This window comes from Psammomys obesus, unplaced genomic scaffold (assembly GCF_907164565.1).
Source record: "Psammomys obesus unplaced genomic scaffold, mPsaObe1.curated_primary_1811, whole genome shotgun sequence".
Lineage (NCBI taxonomy): Eukaryota > Metazoa > Chordata > Mammalia > Rodentia > Muridae > Psammomys > Psammomys obesus.
In genome coordinates this window covers 9,007,461-9,029,441 of record NW_026596244.1, presented here as the reverse complement: position 1 = coordinate 9,029,441, position 21,981 = coordinate 9,007,461, and the positions used below count along the sequence as shown (strand labels likewise).

At 37.2% G+C, this 21,981-nt stretch overlaps 1 protein-coding gene across 5 annotated transcripts in view; it reads left to right on the top strand.

Annotated features, from left to right (window-relative positions):
- The window catches only part of Gria2 (glutamate ionotropic receptor AMPA type subunit 2), a 126,297-nt gene that overhangs the window by 96,865 nt on the left and 7,451 nt on the right, over positions 1-21,981 (top strand). For all 5 annotated transcript variants that reach the window (XM_055596541.1, XM_055596543.1, XM_055596542.1 and 2 more), the window contains exons 7-12: positions 3,430-3,597; positions 3,882-3,986; positions 4,969-5,079; positions 6,552-6,758; positions 7,224-7,594; positions 11,884-12,082. In XM_055596541.1, the coding sequence (XP_055452516.1) occupies positions 3,430-3,597; positions 3,882-3,986; positions 4,969-5,079; positions 6,552-6,758; positions 7,224-7,594; positions 11,884-12,082 (1,161 nt within the window). The remainder of the gene's footprint in view (positions 1-3,429; positions 3,598-3,881; positions 3,987-4,968; positions 5,080-6,551; positions 6,759-7,223; positions 7,595-11,883; positions 12,083-21,981) is intronic.

Here is a 21,981-nt window from a genome sequence, read left to right as displayed (position 1 = left end):
AGCCTAACAGTATTCCTAATGTGGTTTGCCTGCATTTATAGTCTTCTAGAGCAGTTAATGGGTAGCTGCATGGCTTTCTCTCTCTAATGAGAGCAAGCTGACTTAATGAAGATCTTGGCCTTTAGCTACTATAATTTTAATACAAATTACAATATTTTCCTAATATCTAACTTATTCAATTTAAGTACCATTACCTAGTCAGAGGGCTAGGCATTAAGGTTAAAAGTTAACATGGCAACGCAGTGCATATTCTGCAGAAGGAAAATTAATTGATTTTTTTTTTAAATTTTGGGATAATAAAAACAGACACACAATGAGGCAGACAAAACCTGCCATGGCCTTTCTTATTGGCTTCCACAAACCTTATCTTTGATCAACATGATTTTTAAATGACATATGAATGTCTTAAGACATTGTATAAGTAATATAATCAACTGCATTTCCATTATGTTAACACCTTCTTCCACTTTTAAAGGTTATGGACTTGTTATCCTATGCTCTTTGACTAGAATTTTAAGATTTAGCTGTAACAACGGGTCTTTTCACTTTTTGTTTTAATCATGAGCCTTATTTGTGCACGTGTTAAGAAGTTGCTCTGCTTCTGGCTATTGTCCCAACCCTAACAAATTCTTTTATTGTTGGAAGCTTACATTCCTTCTAATCATTGCTTAATACAAACAATATAACTTCAATTTTATTGTCTATAAAAATTCTCTATACATCAGAGTATTTTCTTAAGATACATTCCAGAAATTTTATTTTAGATCAAATGATATGATTTGCTTTGTTGGCCCTTTTTTTTTTTTTTTGTCTAATGTTTTGCATGCACATTTTTAGGTTAAGGTTGTAGGTTTTGTAAAAATTGTATGAGCTTACTTAAATCTGTTGAATTTTAACTGTCTTGAATAACTCAAATGCAGCCATTTGGGATACACATACACATAAAATCTGCATTCAGAAGACAGTATAGAGCTGCATTCAGAAAATATCTAATATATGCATTCTGGAGAATGTAGACCTACATTACAAGGTGATCCAGATCTCTATCCAAGAAAGATGCATAGATTCCTCAGAAAAAGCAGGAAGTGAGAAAACTCACCTATAGCCTGAAGCAACATTGTCTCATAAGAGACATTTTGCTTATAACTTAGTACAGTAAATAAATAAATAAATAAATAAATAAATAAATAAATAAATAAATAAATAAATCCTTGAAAGTTTAAAGGTTAGTATTTGGAAAACTGAAAGAGAAGTTCATTGGTCAGCCTGGGCTCTATTTCCAGAATCAAATTAAAGAAAAAACATAGTGACAGCAACAATAAGACCTGTGAAATAAGTAAAGCATGTCCTAATAGAGGAACAGCACACAGCCATAATGTACTTCAAATGTCCTTACGCATATTTTTCTTCCTCTGAAATTTTTATAAAATACATTCATTCATATTTCCGACAACATTTTGACTAGTGGAATTCAAGAAAAAATAAGCAATTAATAATTCCACCCTACCATTTTATCATAAAACTAGACAGAATTGTAGGCTTCATGGAGAAGATCAGTCACACCACATAATCTTTTTATTTGTCTTATTATTTAAAAAAAATCTCATATCAAAAGAAAGAAAACAGATATGTTCTCACCACCTCACCAAAGACCAACTTACAAGATATGCTTTCACGTGTTTATACTGGACCAGGAGAAAATGAGAGTCTGGAAGGACACGGTCTTTCTATGACCTCTGGCCTTTTCTTTTTCCCCTTCTCCCTTCCTTCCTACTTTCCTTCCTTCTTGATTCCTTCTCATTCCTTCCTGTTAATATATCAAACTCTGTTGTAGTCTATAAGAATTCAGAGGCAAAAGACAGAAGCTCTGCTTCCCTGGCACACTTACTCAAGTTGGGAGGACAGTTAAAAGAAACAGGGAAGAATATTCATACAGCATGACAAGATGCTGGAAAATACAGGAAATGAGAGAAACAGGAAAGTAGCTGAGTGATGGCCGTGTAGGAAAGGCAGCACACATTTAAGAGTTTATGAGTGGCACTCATAGCTGCGAACCAAAGTATAGCACTTAGCGAAAAAAGAAGATTGATATGCAGAGACAGATTCAGAAGTTACTCTCCAAGTATGTTTTCTAAGAAGGAAATAGAAAAATGGGAAAGCGATTGGAAGGATATACTAGCACAAAGAATTTTTTCTGCCTCCTCTCTTCTTCTCTCTCCTCTCATCTCTTATTTTCTCCTCCAGTCTTCTCTTATTTCTTGTTATAGTAGGACATAATAAAAATGTTGAATGTCTTATAGAGCTGATGCAGTAGGGAGAGCAAGAAAAAGTGAGTTGAGTAGGAATGTTACAACTGTGTTTACGGAAACCAGAGGTGAGCGCTGCAGAAGAGGGAGGGCCCCATTGGCTTAGGATGGGCAAGCATACTGTGGCGTTTCAGGCTTTTCTCCAGGTGACAAAATAGAAACATCTACCCAGGAACCTCTTGCTGACCACGATACAAAATAATCAGAAGGAGTGTAGAGAAAAAAGAAACAGGTGGAGGCCATATGGTACTTAGAAAATGAACGGAGTCATGGTGGGAGGAAGAAGCATCAAGTTCCTGGAGAAGAGTAATGTTGCTCTGGTGTACATTCTGGACTTGGGTTAGGAATTTCGTGTCATGATGCCAGTCACGACACTCCATCTTCTCCAGCTGCACTCCACTTGTTGGTGCCGTTACACTGAAAAACGCACAGTGACGTTCGGTACATTTTATGGTGGAAGTGTAGTTGCTCACCAGCAATGATAGTGCTTTGGACAGATGATGTAGATAAACAGGCCTAGTAACGCCTGCTCGGCCAGAGTAAGCTGGAGCTTGCATTCTCATAGATTGCTAAAGCATAGAAATAGCTGAGAAATTACGGTGGAGTTTGTGTCTTCGTATCACCACAAGAAACACTTAGGAGAATGTAAACAGTCTAACAGCACTCTCATATATGTGTGAGTACCACCAAGGTTGAATTAGAGATTCAGGGCACAAAAATTCATCTATTTTATGCCCATTTTAACTAATTAATGTCTTATTGGACATCAAAGATTATATTTATTATTATTTTGAAAGTTTATGTATCTTCACAGCTGGCTATAAAGTACTAGTTTGATGAGAAACTGATCTCAAAAAAAGTAATAAAGTTTCAGTTAAAATACTAAGCTATTGGGACATGTTGAGTGTCCAGACCATGTTCTGTAGTCCCATTGTCCACCCTGTTCTTGGCCTCTAAGATAGCCAGATAGAGGAGCTTAGTCGACAGACCTTTTTTGCCCGGTGTCTGTGTTGCATGGTAGGCGAACACAATCTAGACGGCCTGTGCTGAATGGTGGCGAGACCTGTGAGCAGCAAAGCTCTGAATTTTCTACCATCCTTACAAAGCGTGTGATTCCTTTTAGTATACATCTGCCCTGACCTATGATGCTGTCCAAGTGATGACTGAAGCGTTCCGCAACCTTCGGAAGCAGAGGATTGAAATCTCCCGCAGAGGCAACGCAGGCGATTGTTTGGCCAACCCAGCTGTGCCTTGGGGACAAGGCGTAGAAATAGAAAGGGCCCTCAAACAGGTCAGTTTGACAGAATGAGGACTAATGTGGCTACACACAGTCATTGAGGTGGTTTTTGTTTTTCTTGTGAAACCAAGGAAGTCATCTTTGTTTTATCCCTCTTGTTGAACATACAGTCCACTTTTTTTTTTTTTTTTAAATCTAGGAACACAATGGTAGGTTAAAAAAGAAACAGAAACCCCATTAAAATAACCTCCTTTTTAGGTCAGTATGAGCAATCTTTGCAGTTTGTTTCTCAGATTTAATAAGATTATAACTGTGCTCTATTTCCATTCCATTATTAGGTTCAAGTTGAAGGTCTCTCTGGAAATATAAAGTTTGACCAGAATGGAAAAAGAATAAACTACACGATTAACATCATGGAGCTCAAAACAAATGGGCCCCGGAAGGTAAAACTTGAACGCTTTAAGATCAGGTCTACGTGAGGGGAGGCAGATTCTGTCATGACTCTTTCTTGCTCTTGGGGTCAGAGAGCATGTGCAGGCTGACAGTGGTGAGCCACTTCTAGAAAGAAATTTAGTGTTGAGGTTTGCTTTCTGACTCAAGTAAACTCATTTTTGGTAAGTGGCAGTGATATGTAATCTAAAATAGTACCTGTAAGCAGAACTGTTACACTTTTATTTTAAACTTTGATAGGAAGACTTTAATTATAAGAGAGAAAATAATATCCTTACCACGCCACAGAAGAAGACAATGCAGCCAGTCCTGAAAGACCTGATAGGCTAGGGTCAGAGGGAAAGGGAAGAGGACCTCCTCTATCAGTGGACTGGGGAAGGGGGATGGGAGGAAGGGTGGGCTTGGGAGAGGATGAGGAAGGGGACTACAGCTGGAATACAAAATGAATAAATTGTAGTTAATAAAAAAATAATCTCTAAAGATGTAATGAGTTTAGAAGAGATAGAGAGGAGTGTTAGCATGTGTTGAGCTGTATAACTCGAAATCTTCTCTTTAGGTAGTCTGGCTACAGTGTCACTGTTTGGGATCTACTTACAAGTACACATAAATACTCCACCCCTTCCATTTTCCCGGAATGAGAAAAACGAACCAATTGCACTGGGACATGTCATTAATCTCAGAACTAAGGAAGCTGAGGCCAGGGGGATGCTGCAAGTCTAGATTTGTCTGATGCTCTTGTCTTGCTTAAATAAAAATAAATAAATAAATAATGAAAATGAATATTCAGCCCAATTAAAAATTATTTAAAAATTTTCAATCCCAATTAGATTTTGTTTATGAAGGTAACATTTTTGCTGTTGTTTAGAATTCTGGCTAACGAAGGCATTAGTTCGGATACAGGCACAGTAAAAGCATCAGATGTTTTACACAAAGACAGGTCAGTTCTCCACGTTTATCAGCTGTGACCTTTTTCAGATCGGGTACTGGAGTGAAGTGGATAAAATGGTTGTCACCCTAACTGAGCTTCCTTCTGGAAATGACACATCCGGGCTTGAAAATAAAACTGTGGTTGTCACCACAATACTGGTAATAAACTCTGGTGTTCTTTACTCAAAGCATTTTCTTGGAGAGCTCCTCTTTATGTTTTAGCATAGTAACTTTACCACACAAATTTCACAATGTTTAACTCGTTGCCTAGGTATCAGTGTGCCATTTACTGCATGCTTACATGGAAAGGAGTACACCTAGGCTAAACTGGCATTCATAATGTTCTCATCCACTAACTAGGAGGCTGAGGTCTAGCTTGGCAGCTAAGCAGTATCCTGCTGCTGACACAGGTGAACAGCAGAGCAAGGTCTTGTTTGTTCTTCACACTTCCTTTCAAATCTCTCCCCACTCTGGCTCATCTCCACCCTCCCATTTGGTACACCTAATAATGCTGTTAACCTCCTTTTCTTCATAAGGGAGATAGACTTCTTAAAGGCAAGGATGATCTCCTTATACCCTTCATTTGAATATAGTGGTGTCCCTGTGCCCAGGTCCAAATACATGAATAGTGAGAGATGGAGGCAAAGCTTATCTGGATGTAGAACATCTAGGATTTGTATTGAAGAAAGGAAATGTGGATCACAAGGACACAGTGCTGAGCAAGGAAGGGAGAGAAAGTGGAATTCATTAAGAGACACAGTTTTGAGATAAAAGGATTGTGCACTGCTTTACTTAGTAGTGAGGTTATAAATCTGTGGATTCATTATCCTATAACATGAGGTGAAGACAAAGACACACTTATAAAGATTTAGATAAAACACTAGTGGCACCTGGAATTCTCTTAATGAGTGTGAGTTAGACTTACATCATGCTCTTGAGAGGAACCACTCTCTCATTTAGATTTACATTCCATGACACTCCAAAGTGGACAATATTAGATTTGCTGGATCACTGAATCTTACTTCCTCTCTCACATGCTTCTATAGAGAGTCTACATGGCTGCACTTGGAACATTATTCTAGAGTATTTCATCTCATAGATGAAAGGACACATGAAGCTTTCAGGAGTAGAATCAGAATGTTACCTTGACAATGATCACTGATCATTTCCGTTTATGGACCATTGTGCATGCAGCTTTTTCCTGCTTGAAGTTTGTATTTGAAGCAGCAGTAACAGAATTTGACTGAACTCTGTCTTGGAGTTGGTGTTCACCTAGCCCCGAATAAGGGTGAGGTAGACCAAAGGTGAATATACTAAGTATTTAGCAAAAATTTCCCTCTGATGCTTAAGAAGTATAAATAAGATGAGGGAGCCATACTAGTAGCTTTTTGTTATGTTATTCTGATATGATTAGATATAAGCCTTGTTAGTGATCAATAATGTAGAGATTTAAGTAGCTTTGTTGTAGAAACACTATGCCTATGTATTTTTCTTTCAGCGTCTACGATATTATCTATATGTCTGATATGTGACTGTATATGACAAGCAATGATCAAGCTAGGAGTTTTGACATAATGTCAGTATGTAAATAATTCAATATGATAATCATTGAACATATTCTTTCATTATAGGAATCGCCATATGTTATGATGAAGAAAAATCATGAGATGCTTGAAGGGAATGAGCGTTATGAGGGCTACTGTGTTGACTTAGCTGCAGAAATTGCCAAGCATTGTGGGTTCAAGTACAAGTTGACTATTGTTGGGGATGGCAAGTATGGGGCCAGGGATGCAGACACCAAAATTTGGAATGGTATGGTTGGAGAACTTGTATATGGGGTAAGTATATATCACTTTATAGGTAAAGTAATTCACTTTGAACTATTGTTGACAGAATGGCCACTCTTCTTTTTAAAATACCTGTATCTCAGGTTGTTGGCATTCCATGATGCTCTAGAGAAACAACTGTTTTATTTCTGTGATAAATTTTGAAAGGTTGAGGCAGAAGCAAGCAGTAAATTTGAAGATTAACTGAAAGATGCATTTGACCTGTCTTCAAGCACATATCCTAAATCTTCAAGGTTGTGCTACATGAAATGTGTAATGACTCTAATTAAGCCAGACAGGTCAACTATTTATTTATAATACAAGGTGCTCAAATACATTGTATCTTGCTTATTCTTTAGTACAAGAGACATAATTATTGCCATTTTCTAATTTCCATCCCTTTCCATTCCGTTTTAACCATCTATCTTTCATAACCATAATTCTGGATCCTGTGACTTTTCTTTCTTTCCTTTACAGAAAGCTGATATTGCAATTGCTCCATTAACTATCACCCTTGTGAGAGAAGAGGTGATTGACTTCTCCAAGCCCTTCATGAGCCTTGGAATCTCTATCATGATCAAGAAGCCTCAGAAGTCCAAACCAGGAGTGTTTTCCTTTCTTGATCCTTTAGCCTATGAGATCTGGATGTGCATTGTGTTTGCCTACATTGGGGTCAGTGTAGTTTTATTCCTGGTCAGCAGATTTAGCCCCTACGAGTGGCACACTGAGGAATTTGAAGACGGAAGAGAAACACAAAGTAGTGAATCAACTAATGAATTTGGGATCTTTAATAGTCTCTGGTTTTCCTTGGGTGCCTTTATGCAGCAAGGATGCGATATTTCGCCAAGGTTGGTCACTCGCCTGTTTCAACTTTGTGCATTTTAGGTCTCAAGCGGATATTCATGGTGTTTATAAATTCACCATAAAGATGTCACCAGCTGCCGACCACTTGCCAAAGCACTTTAAGGTGCTTAGAGGGCAAATTTTTACCATCGGCATAAGTCTGTGAAATACTTGAACAATGTTCCTTGAATGTTGATCATGTGTTTCCCTGGTGAAATTATTTACACCATGGAGAGGCTATAAAATGCATAAGGTTCCTATCATTCCATGCCTGCTTGGAGGGGTACCGTGTTTTTGCTGCATATTCTCATTTTACAGTCATCTGTGTGTTGAGCCACAGACCTGTATATGGGAAAATGGGCGATGTTAGCAATTTTTCTACAGCGTCAGCAACTTGTTAGGCAGCGCTTCATTTGTACATACTTCATCTCTTTATTTTCCTAACATCAGTTCATAAAAATGGTCTGTCAGAGTGAGATTATTAAACTTTTTTAAACATTAAGCTTCTGGATTAAAAGGTTGGTCACACATTTTTCAAATATCTAGAAACGCAGTGAGAAAACCATCGACTTGCTGGAAATGCCTGTGCCATATTGAATGGTACATATGCGTACACTCCTATTCACATCAGGATACGATTATCTCAGGCCTAACGTTCCTAATTATCATATATCTGTCACAAATCAACAAGACTTTTGTTTATGTTACAACATGAATGATAACTACCTGAATCTCTTCAGACAAATAAATCTAATTTTTGTTAGTGTGTTATTAACAGTTAAAGTCAAGATGTTATTTGTCTTTTGGGGAAGTTCAGTGTGAGTTGTAATAGCTTCCTATGATTACAATAATAATCTTTACTGGTGAAAAGAGTGAAGTTTTGATGATAATTCATTAAAATGTTAGTTTTTGAATACTTGAAAATTACAAGTAATTAATTTTAAAATGAACATAAGCATTTTAAAAATGCATAGCCTTCTAAGTGTTTTAATACCTTCCACTGGCAAAGAATAGAAAAATATGGCCTCTAGGAAGAAATTATTAAACATCTATTCTTTGATAGTCAGTAGCTATTATGGTAGTACATTATGAAATCCACATAAAAAGAAAAAAAAAAAAAAACCAGAACTGTGAATTTTTAAAAAAGAAAAATCTTTGCTCTGTGACTCACAGTGGAGTCTCTTTAGAGTTTCCCTGATTTAGAAATATTCCACATATATTTTCATTGCATGCATGAATGAACACGTGGTCCCAGGTACGCAGTTAACCTGTGAAGGTTTACTGTAGAAGGGTAGAAGGGTTAATGTAGAAGGGTCAGACTCTCATCATATTTAGTTATCTTAAATAGGTTAAAGATATGAAGTTCTGTTATTACAATGAGGAAGAAAATAACAAAATTGAGGGTCAGAGAACACTCCAGTCCATAAAACACAAGTTTAATGGTTTGGTAAGACCACTAGTTGTGGTATCCACATTTTAAGTAAAAGGCAGTTGTGATTAGCTGGCATACGTTATGCTCCATCTTTTGGATAAGCAGAAGAGTGGTGGGGGGAGTGGTTCTGATGAAGTGGATAGCTGCCCCGTGTTCCTACAGATGGGCCAGGCCTGAGAACCTTCTCACTTCCCACTCACAACATGGCAATAAAGTTGTTTTGTTATCTGGAGTTTGATAAGCTCCAGAATTTTTTTTTTCCCTTTTGTCACTGTAGTGCAAGGCATGCGGTGCTAGAACATCCCAGGGTCCACTGTGGCATTCAGACCATTTCTCACTTTTATCAAGCTTGCTCCCTAAATTGGATGTTTTGTTTTGTGCTTTCATTCTTTAGTCAAGATTCACTACAGTTTACACAAAATAACATTTATTTCTTAGTAAAAACACAGGCTTTTAGTAAGAGTATTTTCCTTAGTATTGATTCTTATGACTATGTAAATATAACACATCATTAAGAAATTACAATGTACTTTTTTCAACCTATGTTTTATGTATACTTAATAACTGTACCTAAAACATAGCATTGCCATTTGAGTGATCATTTTAAGAAAAGAATGAAGAAATTTTAGAATGCAGTAATCACCACTGTAGATCACAGCAGTACAGAGTGTTACTGTCTTTACAAAAGTGCTAGAAATTAATAGTAACTTAGAAAGTCCTTTTAAATATTTCTAGAAATGCATCCATCATCTCTTTCCAAGTAAAATCTGCTATGGAACTTCATTAGGAATATTGAAAGGACACATTTGAATTGCAGTCTAGGATGATTTACTGAATTCAATGACTGTAAATTACATTCCTTGAAAAAAATGCCTGAAATAACAAAAAAAGAAAAAGAAAAAAAGTTCACTTCACTGTAAGATATGTTTTGAAATATAGAAGTTAGAAAGGCAATATGGCATAATGATTATTTTTATTATTTGGCTTGCTTTTTATATCCACAGACCTCGAGATATGAATCATAAGCCATGTAAACATTGTTATTTGATGCATGTTAAGAAGAAAACGTGCTTCTGCATCCAAATTCTCCAGCCTATGTTAGCTAAAGTAGAACTTTACAGTTTTGATCATGGCTACTTTCATCACAACTCAAAATGGAGTTTCCTTCTGTTAATAAAACTTTCCTTGAACTCCCAGAAAATTAATTGTTCCTTTAAAATAGTTAAGATAAAGAATAAAGTTGAAAACTATTTTCTATATCTTACAATTAATGAAATCAAAAGAAAATTGAAATATTTAATCTCAATAATATTTTAAGCACTGAAATAAGAGAAAACTGATGTTAACTAGTGTTTACTGTGTGGCTAGAACAGAATAACACACATATACACGATTCTTACAAGGTAAGAGATTCGTGCGGTGTCAGACACAGAAATCCATCTCCGTGTTGGGGGATCTGAGCAGCCAGGCTCAAAGTCCGTGCTCTGAGTGTCCTGCAATTATCCTGCTGTATGGGTAGAGCACATACATTTTGAGAGAGGCTGTGTCCTTACCAGGGTTTTCCAGAAGCAGTGTTTATATAATATTTGATTCTGATTCCATGTGAGAAATATTTAACCTTCCCTTTCTACCTTGTTTTTTTAAAATTTACATTTGTATTGACTTTGTTATGGAGGCTCAATTATATTCCTTCAGTTTTTCGTTTTAAGCAAGAATTGTTTTAAATCTTAAAGTTTTGGGAATTAGCTTCTCCTTTTCAGTTGAGTGAGTGGTTTATTCCACCAAAATCATCCACAATTTTATGTTGTGCCTAGTGTACCAAAGCTTGATATGTTGTGTCTACTGTACCAAACAAAGCCTGAATTGCTTAATGCTCGTTGCCTATAAATTTGATTATGCCTATAAATTGACCAATTTTCATGTTTTAACATTTTAGAAATGCTAATTCAAATTTCTCAACTATATGCAGAATCCCATAAAATCTTTTAAAATAACACACAGTAGATGCCTATTGATATCTACATAGCTGTATTTAGCTTCTTCAATTTTTAAAGTAAAATACTGAAAATCTATTAAGCTTTTTAAAATATCATATGTATCCATAGTCATATACATTATACTGCTGTGTTATTATATAGTTCACATTAGGCATTAATAACTTTAAGCCTTTAAACATCTAATTTGTTTTTTGTTCAGTGGTCTTTATTCTCTTGAGCAGGAAATACAAAGGAACATGTCAGAGTAGTCCACAGTGAAGGCATCCGATTCATGTTCATTAAGAATTATGTTTTACTTTAGTATCATTCCATTCTTCCATTTCTCTTCTGCACTGTATCAAATACTTATGTGTTTGCACACCCAGAACCTAATGGAATTTGTGGGATGGGGATGGAGTGTATTAAAGGGAAGGTTTCTCTTATGTTTAAAGCTGCATTTATGGTGTAAACTTTTTCTTAATATTTGTTTTGTTATGAACTTTGCTGCTGCTTTCAGGTTCTCTTGTTTGCGCTTATTTATATAATGAGTAGACAAAGTATTATGCACATTGGATAGATTATTTGTACATTTCTTGAAGTTGCTTTCTTGTGGAATTTTATGCCATCAACTATTTGGGTCGATAATTATGGGGAGATCTCAATAATGGAGTTCAGGTCTTTGGGTGTACATCCTCAGATCTCAACCTCATTACTCCGTCCTCCCTGCCCAAATGGTTAGTAATTTCTCTTTCCCCTAAGAAAAAAGATCCATTGCCAGGTAAACAGTGAAGTCTGCTGTAAGCGGTTATTTGCATATGAATGTTAACCTGTTTTTATATTAGATCATTCATTTCACTTTACGAATCCATTTCATACTTGTTATCAGATCCCTCTCTGGGCGCATTGTTGGAGGTGTGTGGTGGTTCTTTACCCTGATCATAATCTCCTCCTACACGGCTAACTTAGCTGCCTTCCTGACTGTAGAGAGGATGGTGTCTCCCATTGAAAGTGCCGAGGATCTGTCTAAGCAAACAGAAATTGCTTATGGAACACTAGACTCTGGCTCCACTAAAGAGTTTTTCAGGGTAAGTGGTTCTGATTCTTAGTGTCTGTGTTTTTTTCTCCCCTAAATTTGTTCCTTATAAATTATCCCTACACTTCTTCCCATGGTCCATGAAAAGCTGCTGTGCAAAAGAAACCAGCTGTCTCTGATTGTCACTGTATCTGCTTCTGGTCTAGCTCTTTCTCAGACCTTTCTGATCTCTACCTACAGCTGTTCTTCCAAAGTGTTTTTAGTCTTAATTTCTCAGGAGAAAAAATATAATGTTGCTACACAATCTGAATTTTATCAAAATTAATAAATGTTCGATGGGATCAAAATTGATGCACAATACGGTTTAGGCTGTTCTTGTTATCTAAGGAAAGAGTACTGCAACTTTCCCTCATGTTATATAAGCATGGACACATCTATCATCCATAATTTATCATGAGGAAATTCATGCTCATATCCAATATGTTATTTCAACATTGAGAGGCAGATTAGGTTTTCAGCTTTAAATGTCGAAGTTTCTATAAAAATCTTCTAAGGGAAAATATTGAACTTTATGTCATTTAAAGTAACACAAGTACAATGCGTTTATCAGATATAGGTTAACATTTTCTTTTACTTTTAATCTAATTGTTTATATTAATTACAGTTATGACTTTGTTTCTAATCTGTAGCCCTCTCCCTCATTCCCTCCCAATCCTACTTTCCCTCCCTCATCTCCTCCCATGCCCCTCTCCAAGTGCACTGATAAGGGAGATCCTCTTCCCCTTCCATCAGACCCTAGCCTATCAGGTCTCATCAGGGCTGGCTGCATTGTCTTCTTCTGTAGCCTGGTAAGGCTGCTCCCCTTCTGGGGGGGGGGGTAGGTGATCAAAGAGCCAGCCTCTGCGTTCACATCAGAGAAAGTCCTTGTTCCCATTACTAGGTAACACACTTGGACACTGAACTGCCATGGGCTACATCTGTGCAGGAGTTCTAGGTTTTCTCCATGCATGGTCCTTGGTTGGAGTATCAGTCTCAGAAAAGACCCCTGTGCCCAGATTTTTTGGTTCTGTTGCCCTCCTTGTGGCACTCCTGTCCCCTCCAGGTCTTTCTATCTCCCCCTTCTTTCATAAGATTCCCTGCACTCTACCCAAAGTTTGGTTATGAGCCTCAGCATCTGCTTCGATACCCTGCAGGGTAGAGTCTTTCAGAGGTCCTCTGTGGTAGGCGCCTGTCCTGTTCTCTGTTTTCTCCCTCTTTCCATGTCCTTTCTGTTTGCCTTTCTGAGTGAAGATTGTTCATTTTACCCAGGGTCCTCCTTCTTGCTTAGCTTCTTTAGGTGTAATATATGGTAAACATACTAAAATCTATATACCTAATATTTTCTTTTAACCTATTTTAAGACAATTTTGGCGATAGAATATGTTTCTTTCATGCTCTCATTACATTTGTAGAAAACGCATTCATTTAATATATTTCCACACAGCTGATGCATTTAAGTAAGTCAACAAATATGACAAAAATGATCTGATAGTTAACAACATATCTCAGTGTGTGAGTGAGATGGTGGCCAGTTTGCACTAAGATTATGGCAAAGGCTTTCAACATGCCAAATGTCAAAACAGTAGATTGTGATTTCAACAGTCTTCTGTATTTCCTGTGTTCTCTGATCCTGACTGATATCTTCAGCTGGGCCCAATTTATGGTGGGAAGAAATGTACTTGAGCAGAACCACAGCTACTGCACACGGCAAGTAGGATGTATGGAAAAGGAAGGACAGTGATCTTAGCATCTCAGACAGAGCGCAAAATAAGTTCTAACAGAAACTTCTGCCTTAAAGTTGTGACACAGATTGTTATTAAATATAATTTAGCATAATTTCTGAACATACAACCATGACTATGTGAGTATGGATCATTTTCATATTCTTCTCTGGCTTGACAGTAACAGTGACTTAATAGAATAGATCAGAAGACTGCAAACTTAGTAGTTAAAAATATAGGTCTGTAGTCATTCTTAGTAGGGCTTTTTTTTTTTTTTTACTTATTTGAAAAGCTTAGATGTGCTTTCCTGTAACTAAGCTGTGTGAGTGACACGGGGATTTATTATCCATCCCTCATTGGTGCTATCCATGGAGGCATACAATAGCACAGCTGTTTCTAGATTCTCTTCCAATTGAGTGTGCATCTGCTGAGAGCTGCAGGTGTCACTTTGGGGTAGCTGTGGTAGCAACCACTTTCTCAAATTGCTCAGTACAGAGATGAGAAAGTAAGGCTGCCCTGGCTGAGGAGGATTGCTGCTCCTATGCTTCAGTACCTGCTTCAGTACCTCAGTGCCATGCAGAACCCAGTTACAACAGACCTGTGATGTTTGCACAAGATTTGGGATCCTACTTTAGGCTTCTTTCAGTAATAGAGAAACTATCACAGACATTTAGGCAAACTGTTGTTTTACTGATGTTATTTCCCAGAGTGGGGGAAAATGTTGTCTTTTTAGCCTCATAGTCTGATAATTCAGGATGTTGTTTAGAAAGTGGCTTGAATTGTCCCCTCAAAGATTCATATGCTAGAAGCTTGGTCCTAGGGTGAGGATGGTGAAAGGGTGAGATTTTTTTTTTTTTTAGCGATGGAGCCTAGTTAGAAGGTGCTTGGGTCAATGTTAAAGCTGCCTTGGGAAATGATTAAGAATATTATGGGACTCTGGTTAATTCTTGTGATTGTACAGTGTTATAAAATGAGGCCTCCCATGCACTTGGCCTCTTCTGTGTGTGGCTATTTCTGGCTTTCTTTACCGCCATGTTATGACACAGCTAAGAAGGATGTCACTAAAGAAAGGCCAGATGTTGTTGTCCAGTCTTGGGCTTTTAGCCTCCAAAACTTTTACCAAATAAGCCTTTAAAAAGAAAATTTCTATTCCAGTATATTTCATTATAGTAGCACAAATCTGATGAATACATACAGGCAATGGTTATTGTTTGATTTCTATGTATTATTAAACCACTGTGCAAATAATTTGGGGATCTTGCCGTATTCTGGGAGTTATAAAGGGGCTCTTTGCTGTTTTGTCTTTTACAGCCATGTCTTTGGCTTTTTTCCCCCAGTTTCTATGTTCTGTACTTGATCACATCCATGTTTGGTTATATGAATGAAGCTACAGCATCAGTTATGGTGGAAATGTGAATGAGCCCTCACAGTCCCTTACTGCAGCTCTGGAAGGAACTTGAAACACCCTTGGCAGTGCAAACAGCATTGCAATTGGCTCTTCTTAGCTGGAGAAAGAAACTGTGTGATTGGATGTGCTTGCAAGCTACTTATTTTCTTCCTGTCAGTAAAGGAAAGTTAAGATAAAAACACAGACCATCAAAGCAGAAAAGCACTAATGCTTTCATTGAGATACGTGACATGTTTGTGACTTGAAATTTATTGTTCTCTAAGGCTCATCTCTCCAAGTTAGATTAGATCAAAAGCCTACTAGACTATGAGTAGTTTTTGACACTTCTATTTATATTGGATAATGGGGTCGTACGATGTAATACTAGAAATGATTTCCTTTTGTGTCTACTCCTGTGGGTTTTTTTTCTTCTTCTGGATATTATAACTTTCTGTCTGGTTCATGGTATCTCATTCCTTCCTCATGCTTCAGTATAAGGAAATTTGGTTCTGGATCCCCTTTAAACAAAAAACTCCAACCTCCTGGGTATCACATAAAATAGATTGAACAAAACATAGTTTAGACATTTTAAAGACAAAAATATTTGTTCTTCCAGCAGTTTCCCATGAAACCTCAGAGGATAGTTGAAATTATACATTTCTGGAAAACAAAGAGTTTGCAAAGGAAATGCTTGCCTCCTTCCTGAGGTTAATGTTACCCACACAATGTTGGGTCTATGCTCTTCTTCAACTTTCTTTTAGCTATGGGAATTTTGAGTTTTCGTGTGAGGTACATTCAAAGAATGCTTAAAGCTAGCTAAATTGATTGTGATGATGGCCAGCCAACCAGGAAGAGGGAATAGCAAAAATGGGCTGTGGACAGAAGATATGCTCACATATTTTGTTTTCTGACCTCCTGTTTTATTTATTACGTGACCAAAGACTTAGAGAAGAACTAATTACCTGTGGGAGAAGGAATGATTGTGCTTCTCTGCATTATTGTTCTGATATTAAGTTTTCTAAAAATTCCATTGCCTTGCTAGCTTTCCCTTTTTTAAAATTCTTTAAATCTTGGAATTTTATTAATTTTACTAAGGCATCTAAGTGTAACCAAGGCAATTTTCTGTCTTAGTGACAGAAAGCTTTGTATTTAGGTTTGGGGAAAACAATTTAAGAAGTGAGAACACTGTCCAAATTTCAAATAATAGCTAAAGAAAAAAATAAAACTCAAGAACATTTAAAGATGAATATCCATTTCCAAACTACAATTTGGATCTCTGACAAATGCTAGCTTTGGAAAATAATTCAATAATGTAAAAGTAACTTACATTGAATTTCTAGTTTATAAAGATCATTTTTGCATTATGGTGATATTAGCTATTTTAGTCGAAGCCTAAAGTATTTTCAGAGTTCAGGTAAAAAAAAAATTAATATTAACTTAGATTATGTTAATATTACTTTATTGAAGGTGATAAGGCCATAGTAGATTTAGAAGAGTGACATAAGCTCTAAATTTTCTAATTTAAGCTCTGTGTTTCTCTTCTATGTTGATCAACAAATTAAGATCCGTATTTAGGTTGTGTTTTGAGGAAGGGAAGGTAGAGTCCAGTCTTGTGAAAACTAAGAGCTGTGGGGCTAGAAGTGACCTCGGTGGGTCTACAAGCTCTCTCTATGGATCCCAGTGTGCTGTGGTGACCTGCTGTGCACTTGCTAATCAACTTAATTAGAGTGCCGTTGTAGCATACCTATAATTAGGAGAGAATTAGGATTTCAACTATAAACTACTATTTTTAGAGTTTCAATTTTGATAATTTCCCCTTATTAAAATAGGGCAGATCATACTTCTATAATTTTGCCTAGAAAATGATCTTTTTGCAAAAGCTGTGTTCGTTATGTTCCCACAGCAAGTTAGAATCTGGAGCAGGCAATGGCTTTCTCTGTGAGTCTGCCACAGGTCTGCCAGTCCACAAAGGGCGGTGACTTTCATATGGGGAGGAAGAGCGTCACCCATGAGATGACAAGGCATACTACGCATTCTCTGACCAAGTGGTATGTGTCAGTGCTGTTAGCGTCAGGAAGGAATGAAAGAAAAGAAAAAAGAAAAAAGAAGCCAAACCATTGTCAAAGTAAAGGTTCCCCATCGCTGATATAATTTTCATTGGAAACAGAAGAATTGCTCTGAGCTTAATACGTTAAACTACAGTGTTGTTACTCAACATCATAGACAGTTTTTAGGTTAGAAACAGTGTAACTGATAGACACATAGGATCCAATTGCTCCTCCCTAGAGGGAAAGAATTAGTTTGAAATATTCCTTCTTCTCTGTGTGTGTGTTTGTGTGTGTGTCTTTGTGTGTCTCTGTCTATGTGTCTGTGTCTGTGAGAATATGCATTTCATAGTTCAACAATTATGGTTCCCAGAGAGTTACAATAACTGATATTATCCTTAAGGCCAGAATGTTTTGTCACTGTATCTAAGCCATTAAGTTATTTACATTAATTTATTATTTACGTTTTCCTAAACTACTTGTTGGGCTTGAGAAGTGCATGCCTTTAATCTCAGCTATTTTGAAAGGGAATGAGAAAGGTTAGAAATTTGAGGTCTACCTGGGCTACAGAATAATTTCAAAACCAGCACAGGAAAATAGGGAAACCTGTATTCAAAATAAAAGTGCACAATAGGAGTTAGACCCTAGGGGTGTAACTCGGAAGCAGAGCTCTTGCATAGCACATGCAAGATCCTGGTTTCTATCGCTGATTTGCAATAAAATGTATATATACAATCACAAATAAATATAGTCTAGTCATTACAGGCTTACTTACAAAATAGTAAGTGCTGTTTCAGTAATGACACAATTTTTAGATTTGCCTCTTGTGTGACACAAAGACACAGCATAATTTCTTGATACTTCTGACATATAAAATAGATATTTCTCTAATTTGTAAACATACCTTTTTTTTTTCTATTTTTTTCAGTACTGCCAGTTATTTGTGCTAGAGTTAGCAAGATCACCAGTGTTCATTCAGGCAGAAATACGCATCTGTAGATTTTGAGATATCAGCCATACACATACACAGCTTTCAAATGTTTTGGAAATTGAGTATAGTCATATATGCTTCTGTATTTGTAGGATGTTACTCATAGAAGAAATTCTTTACAGTTCTTCACATGTGCCTAAATATATAAAAAGCTTCTAAAATGGCATTACAAATGCTGGGTGCGAATACATAGCAAGAAGCAGCACAGTGCACACAGTGAAGATGTTCATGCATGATTAGCCATGTTTATTACAGATTTCTCTTCCTTCACGTTGTGTGGATTGATGACAGCGGGACGGTCTGCTCAGCTGCCAGATCCTGCATGCCTGCCTCTTCTCTAGATGACCCAGAAAGATGCGAAGTCATTTCCTCCTAGTTGGCAGCCTTCCTTTCTCTGACATTTTAATTTTCTCACCATTCCACAGAACATCTGAGGAAGCATTTTATTCATCTGAAGGCTTTAAGGACATAGTCAGTCTGGGACAAGTCTGCTCTGCTACCTCTGGTCAGCCTGATCTGGAAAGAGCAGTGCAGAAAAGGTCAACTTTTTAGGAGGCTTTAACACTGGTTTCTTTGAACATAATTGTCCTGCTTAGAGATCATGCACTCATGCAGTGGAAATTTCTTAAATTTCATAGGAAGAGAAGGGAATCCACATTTATGAAATTTGATATTTAATACTTTACTGCACCTGAGATATTTTTTTCTAATTTGGAATAATTGAAAAATAAAGCAAATAAATTGATAAAATTCTTGTGTTAATTTAATTTGGAAACCCTTAGGTTACATTTTGTTGCAAGTGTCTAGACAATCACATTTTTGTGAGAACTCACATCAGAAAAATTTGGAGTTCAATGAGACTGCCAATTCAAGTAAAATCAAATACAGTGAAATATTGCAGTAGAGATTTTAAAAAAGACAGGAAGAAGAAATGATCAGTTCTCAACAACAGGAAAAGATTGGTTTTCATTACCAAGTCCCCAGCTATTCAAGGAATTTGTGTTTTTTAAAAGAGACTATTCCTTGCAAAAGGCTGTGCATTTTGTTAAGGCTTTTCAATTGAGTTCCTGGAAGAGCATATTTAGAGCTGAATGTCATAACAGAGAGGAGCCTGCTGACCAGAGAATGATTCCAAATCTGTGATTTCAAGAAAGAATAGAGTCAGTAATGGACATATTCTGCATGCTTTAGAACAATTATCAGCTAATAGAAACTGTAATTGAGGGAAGAATATTAATAAATTTCAAGGGAGGGCATGAGGCCCTTCTCATTGCATAGAGCACTGGACAGCAAGGGCAGCAAGCCCATATATGTAACAGTCCCTAGGGAAGTAGTGATGACATAGAGGTGTCTGCCTCAGAGATAAAGACTACTCTTATGCTGAGTGCACTTAACATGAGCTTTCCACCAAGCTAAAACAGGTTCATGTGAGAGGCTGCTTAGATTCCTTAGATTCCTGGGGTGGCATCCTTGGCCAGGCTGTAGGTCTATCTTACGTCAATTTATGATGAATTGACAACACCTTACTTCTGTCAATTTAAGATTATAACTGAAAACTTCTGTGGAATAAAATAACAAGACCTTTCCAAAGTCTCATGAGTGCTAAAAATAAGATTGTAATTTTAATTTTGTATCCTACGGCTCCTATTAATATATTAGAATAAGAAAATGGATTACTCAAAGTTACCTACTAAAGGGGATTAAGGTCATTTGTGAGAACTGTGCAAGGAAAAATATGTAGATATAAAATTGTTTGACCTTTCAAACCCTATAAAGGTGCTTTTAGCTTTTTGTGGAAAGTATTATAGGTCTCCTTTTAAGTCTGCCTTTGTCTTAAAGTGAACTGATTTTTATGATACATATTCATTCAATAACACTATTTCTTTCTTATCTGTTATTGAAAAGAATAACTCACTCTTGGGACAGAGTATTCTGATGATTAAATATTCAAAAGAAACATTACTGTTTATTTAAGAAATGTTTTGTATGGTCAATGGATATTTCTTTTATTTTTTATTTATTTATTAAATTTATGTATATGTTAATTACAGTTTATTCACTGTGTATCCCAACTGTAGCCCCCTCCTCAACACTTCGCAACCACACCCTCCCTCCCTCTTCTCCTCCCATGCTTCTCCCCAAGTCCACTGATAAGGGAGGTCCTCCTCTCCTTCCCATCAGACCCTAGCCTATCAGGTCTCATCAGGGCTGGCTGCATTGTCTTCCTCTGTAGCCTGGTAAGGCTGCTCCCCTTCCGGGGGAGGGGAGGAGAGGTGATCAAAGAGCCAGCCTCTGTGTTCATGTCAGAGATAGTCCCTGTTCCCTTTACTAGAGAACACACTTGGACACTGAGCTGCCATGGGTTACATCTGTGCAGGAGTTCTAGGTTATCTCCATGCATGGTTCTTGGTTGAAATATCAGTCTCAGAAAAGATACCTGTGCTCAGAATTTTTGGTTGTTTTTCTCTTTGTGGAGTTGCTGTCCCCTTCCAGGTCTTTCTGTCTCCCCCTTCTTTCATAAGATTTCCTGCACTCTGCCCAAAATTTGGCTATGAGTCTCAGCCTCTGCTTCAATATCCTGCAGGGTAGAGTCTTTCAGAGGCCCTCTGTGATAGGATCCTGTCCTGTTCTCTGTTTTCTCTCTTTTCTGATGTCTGCCCCATTTGTCTTTCTGAGTGAGGATTGAGCATCTTACCCAGGGTCCTCCTCCTTGCTTAGCTTCTTTAGGTGTACAGATTCAGAATGTATATCCTATATTACAGATCTTATATCTACTTATAAGTGAGTATATACCATGTGTGTCTTTCTGCTTCTGGGTTACCTCACTTGGGATGATCTTTTCCAGTTCCCACCATTTGCCTGCAAATTTCATGATTTCCTTGTTTTTAATTTCTTAGTAGTATTCCATTGTGTAACTGTATCACAATTTCTGTATCCATTCCTCAGTTGAGGGACATTGGGTTGTTTCCAGATGCTGGCTATTTGGAATAAAGCTTCTAAGAACATGGCTGAGCAAATGTCCTTATTGTATACTTGAACATATTTAGGATATATGCCTAGGGGTCGTATAGCTGGATCTTGAGGAAGTGCTATTCCTAATTGTCTGAGAAAGAACCAGATTGACTTCCAAAGTGGTTATACAGGTTTATATTCCCACCAGCAGTGGAGGAATCTCCACAACCTCTCCAGCATGTGTTGTCACTTGAGTTTTTGATCTGAGCCATTCTGATTGGTGTCAGGTGAAACATCAGGGTTGTTTTGATTTGCATCTCCCTGAGGACTAAGGACATTGAGCATTTCAAGTGTTTCTCTGCTGTTCAATATTCCTCTATTGAGAATTCTCTGTTTAGCTCTGTACCCCATTTTTAATTGGATTATTTGGTTTGTTGGTCTTTAACTTAAGTTCTTAATATACTTTGGATATTAGCCCTCTGTTAGATACAGTGTTGGTGAAGATCCTTTCCCAATCTGTAGGCTGTCATTTTTCCTGATGACAGTGTCCTTTGCTTTACAGACGCTTCTCAGTTTCGTTAGGTCCCATTTATTGATTGTTGCTCTTAGAGCCTGTGCTGTTGGTGTTCTGTTCAGGAAGTTGTCTCCTGTGCCAATGAGTTCAAGGCTCTTCCCCACTTTTTCTTCTAATAGGTTTAGTGTTTCTGGTTTTATGTTGAGGTCTTTGATTCACTTGGACTCTAGTTTTGTGCAGCGTCATAAATATGCATCTATTTGCATTTTTCTACATGTAGACATCCAGTTAGACCAGCACCA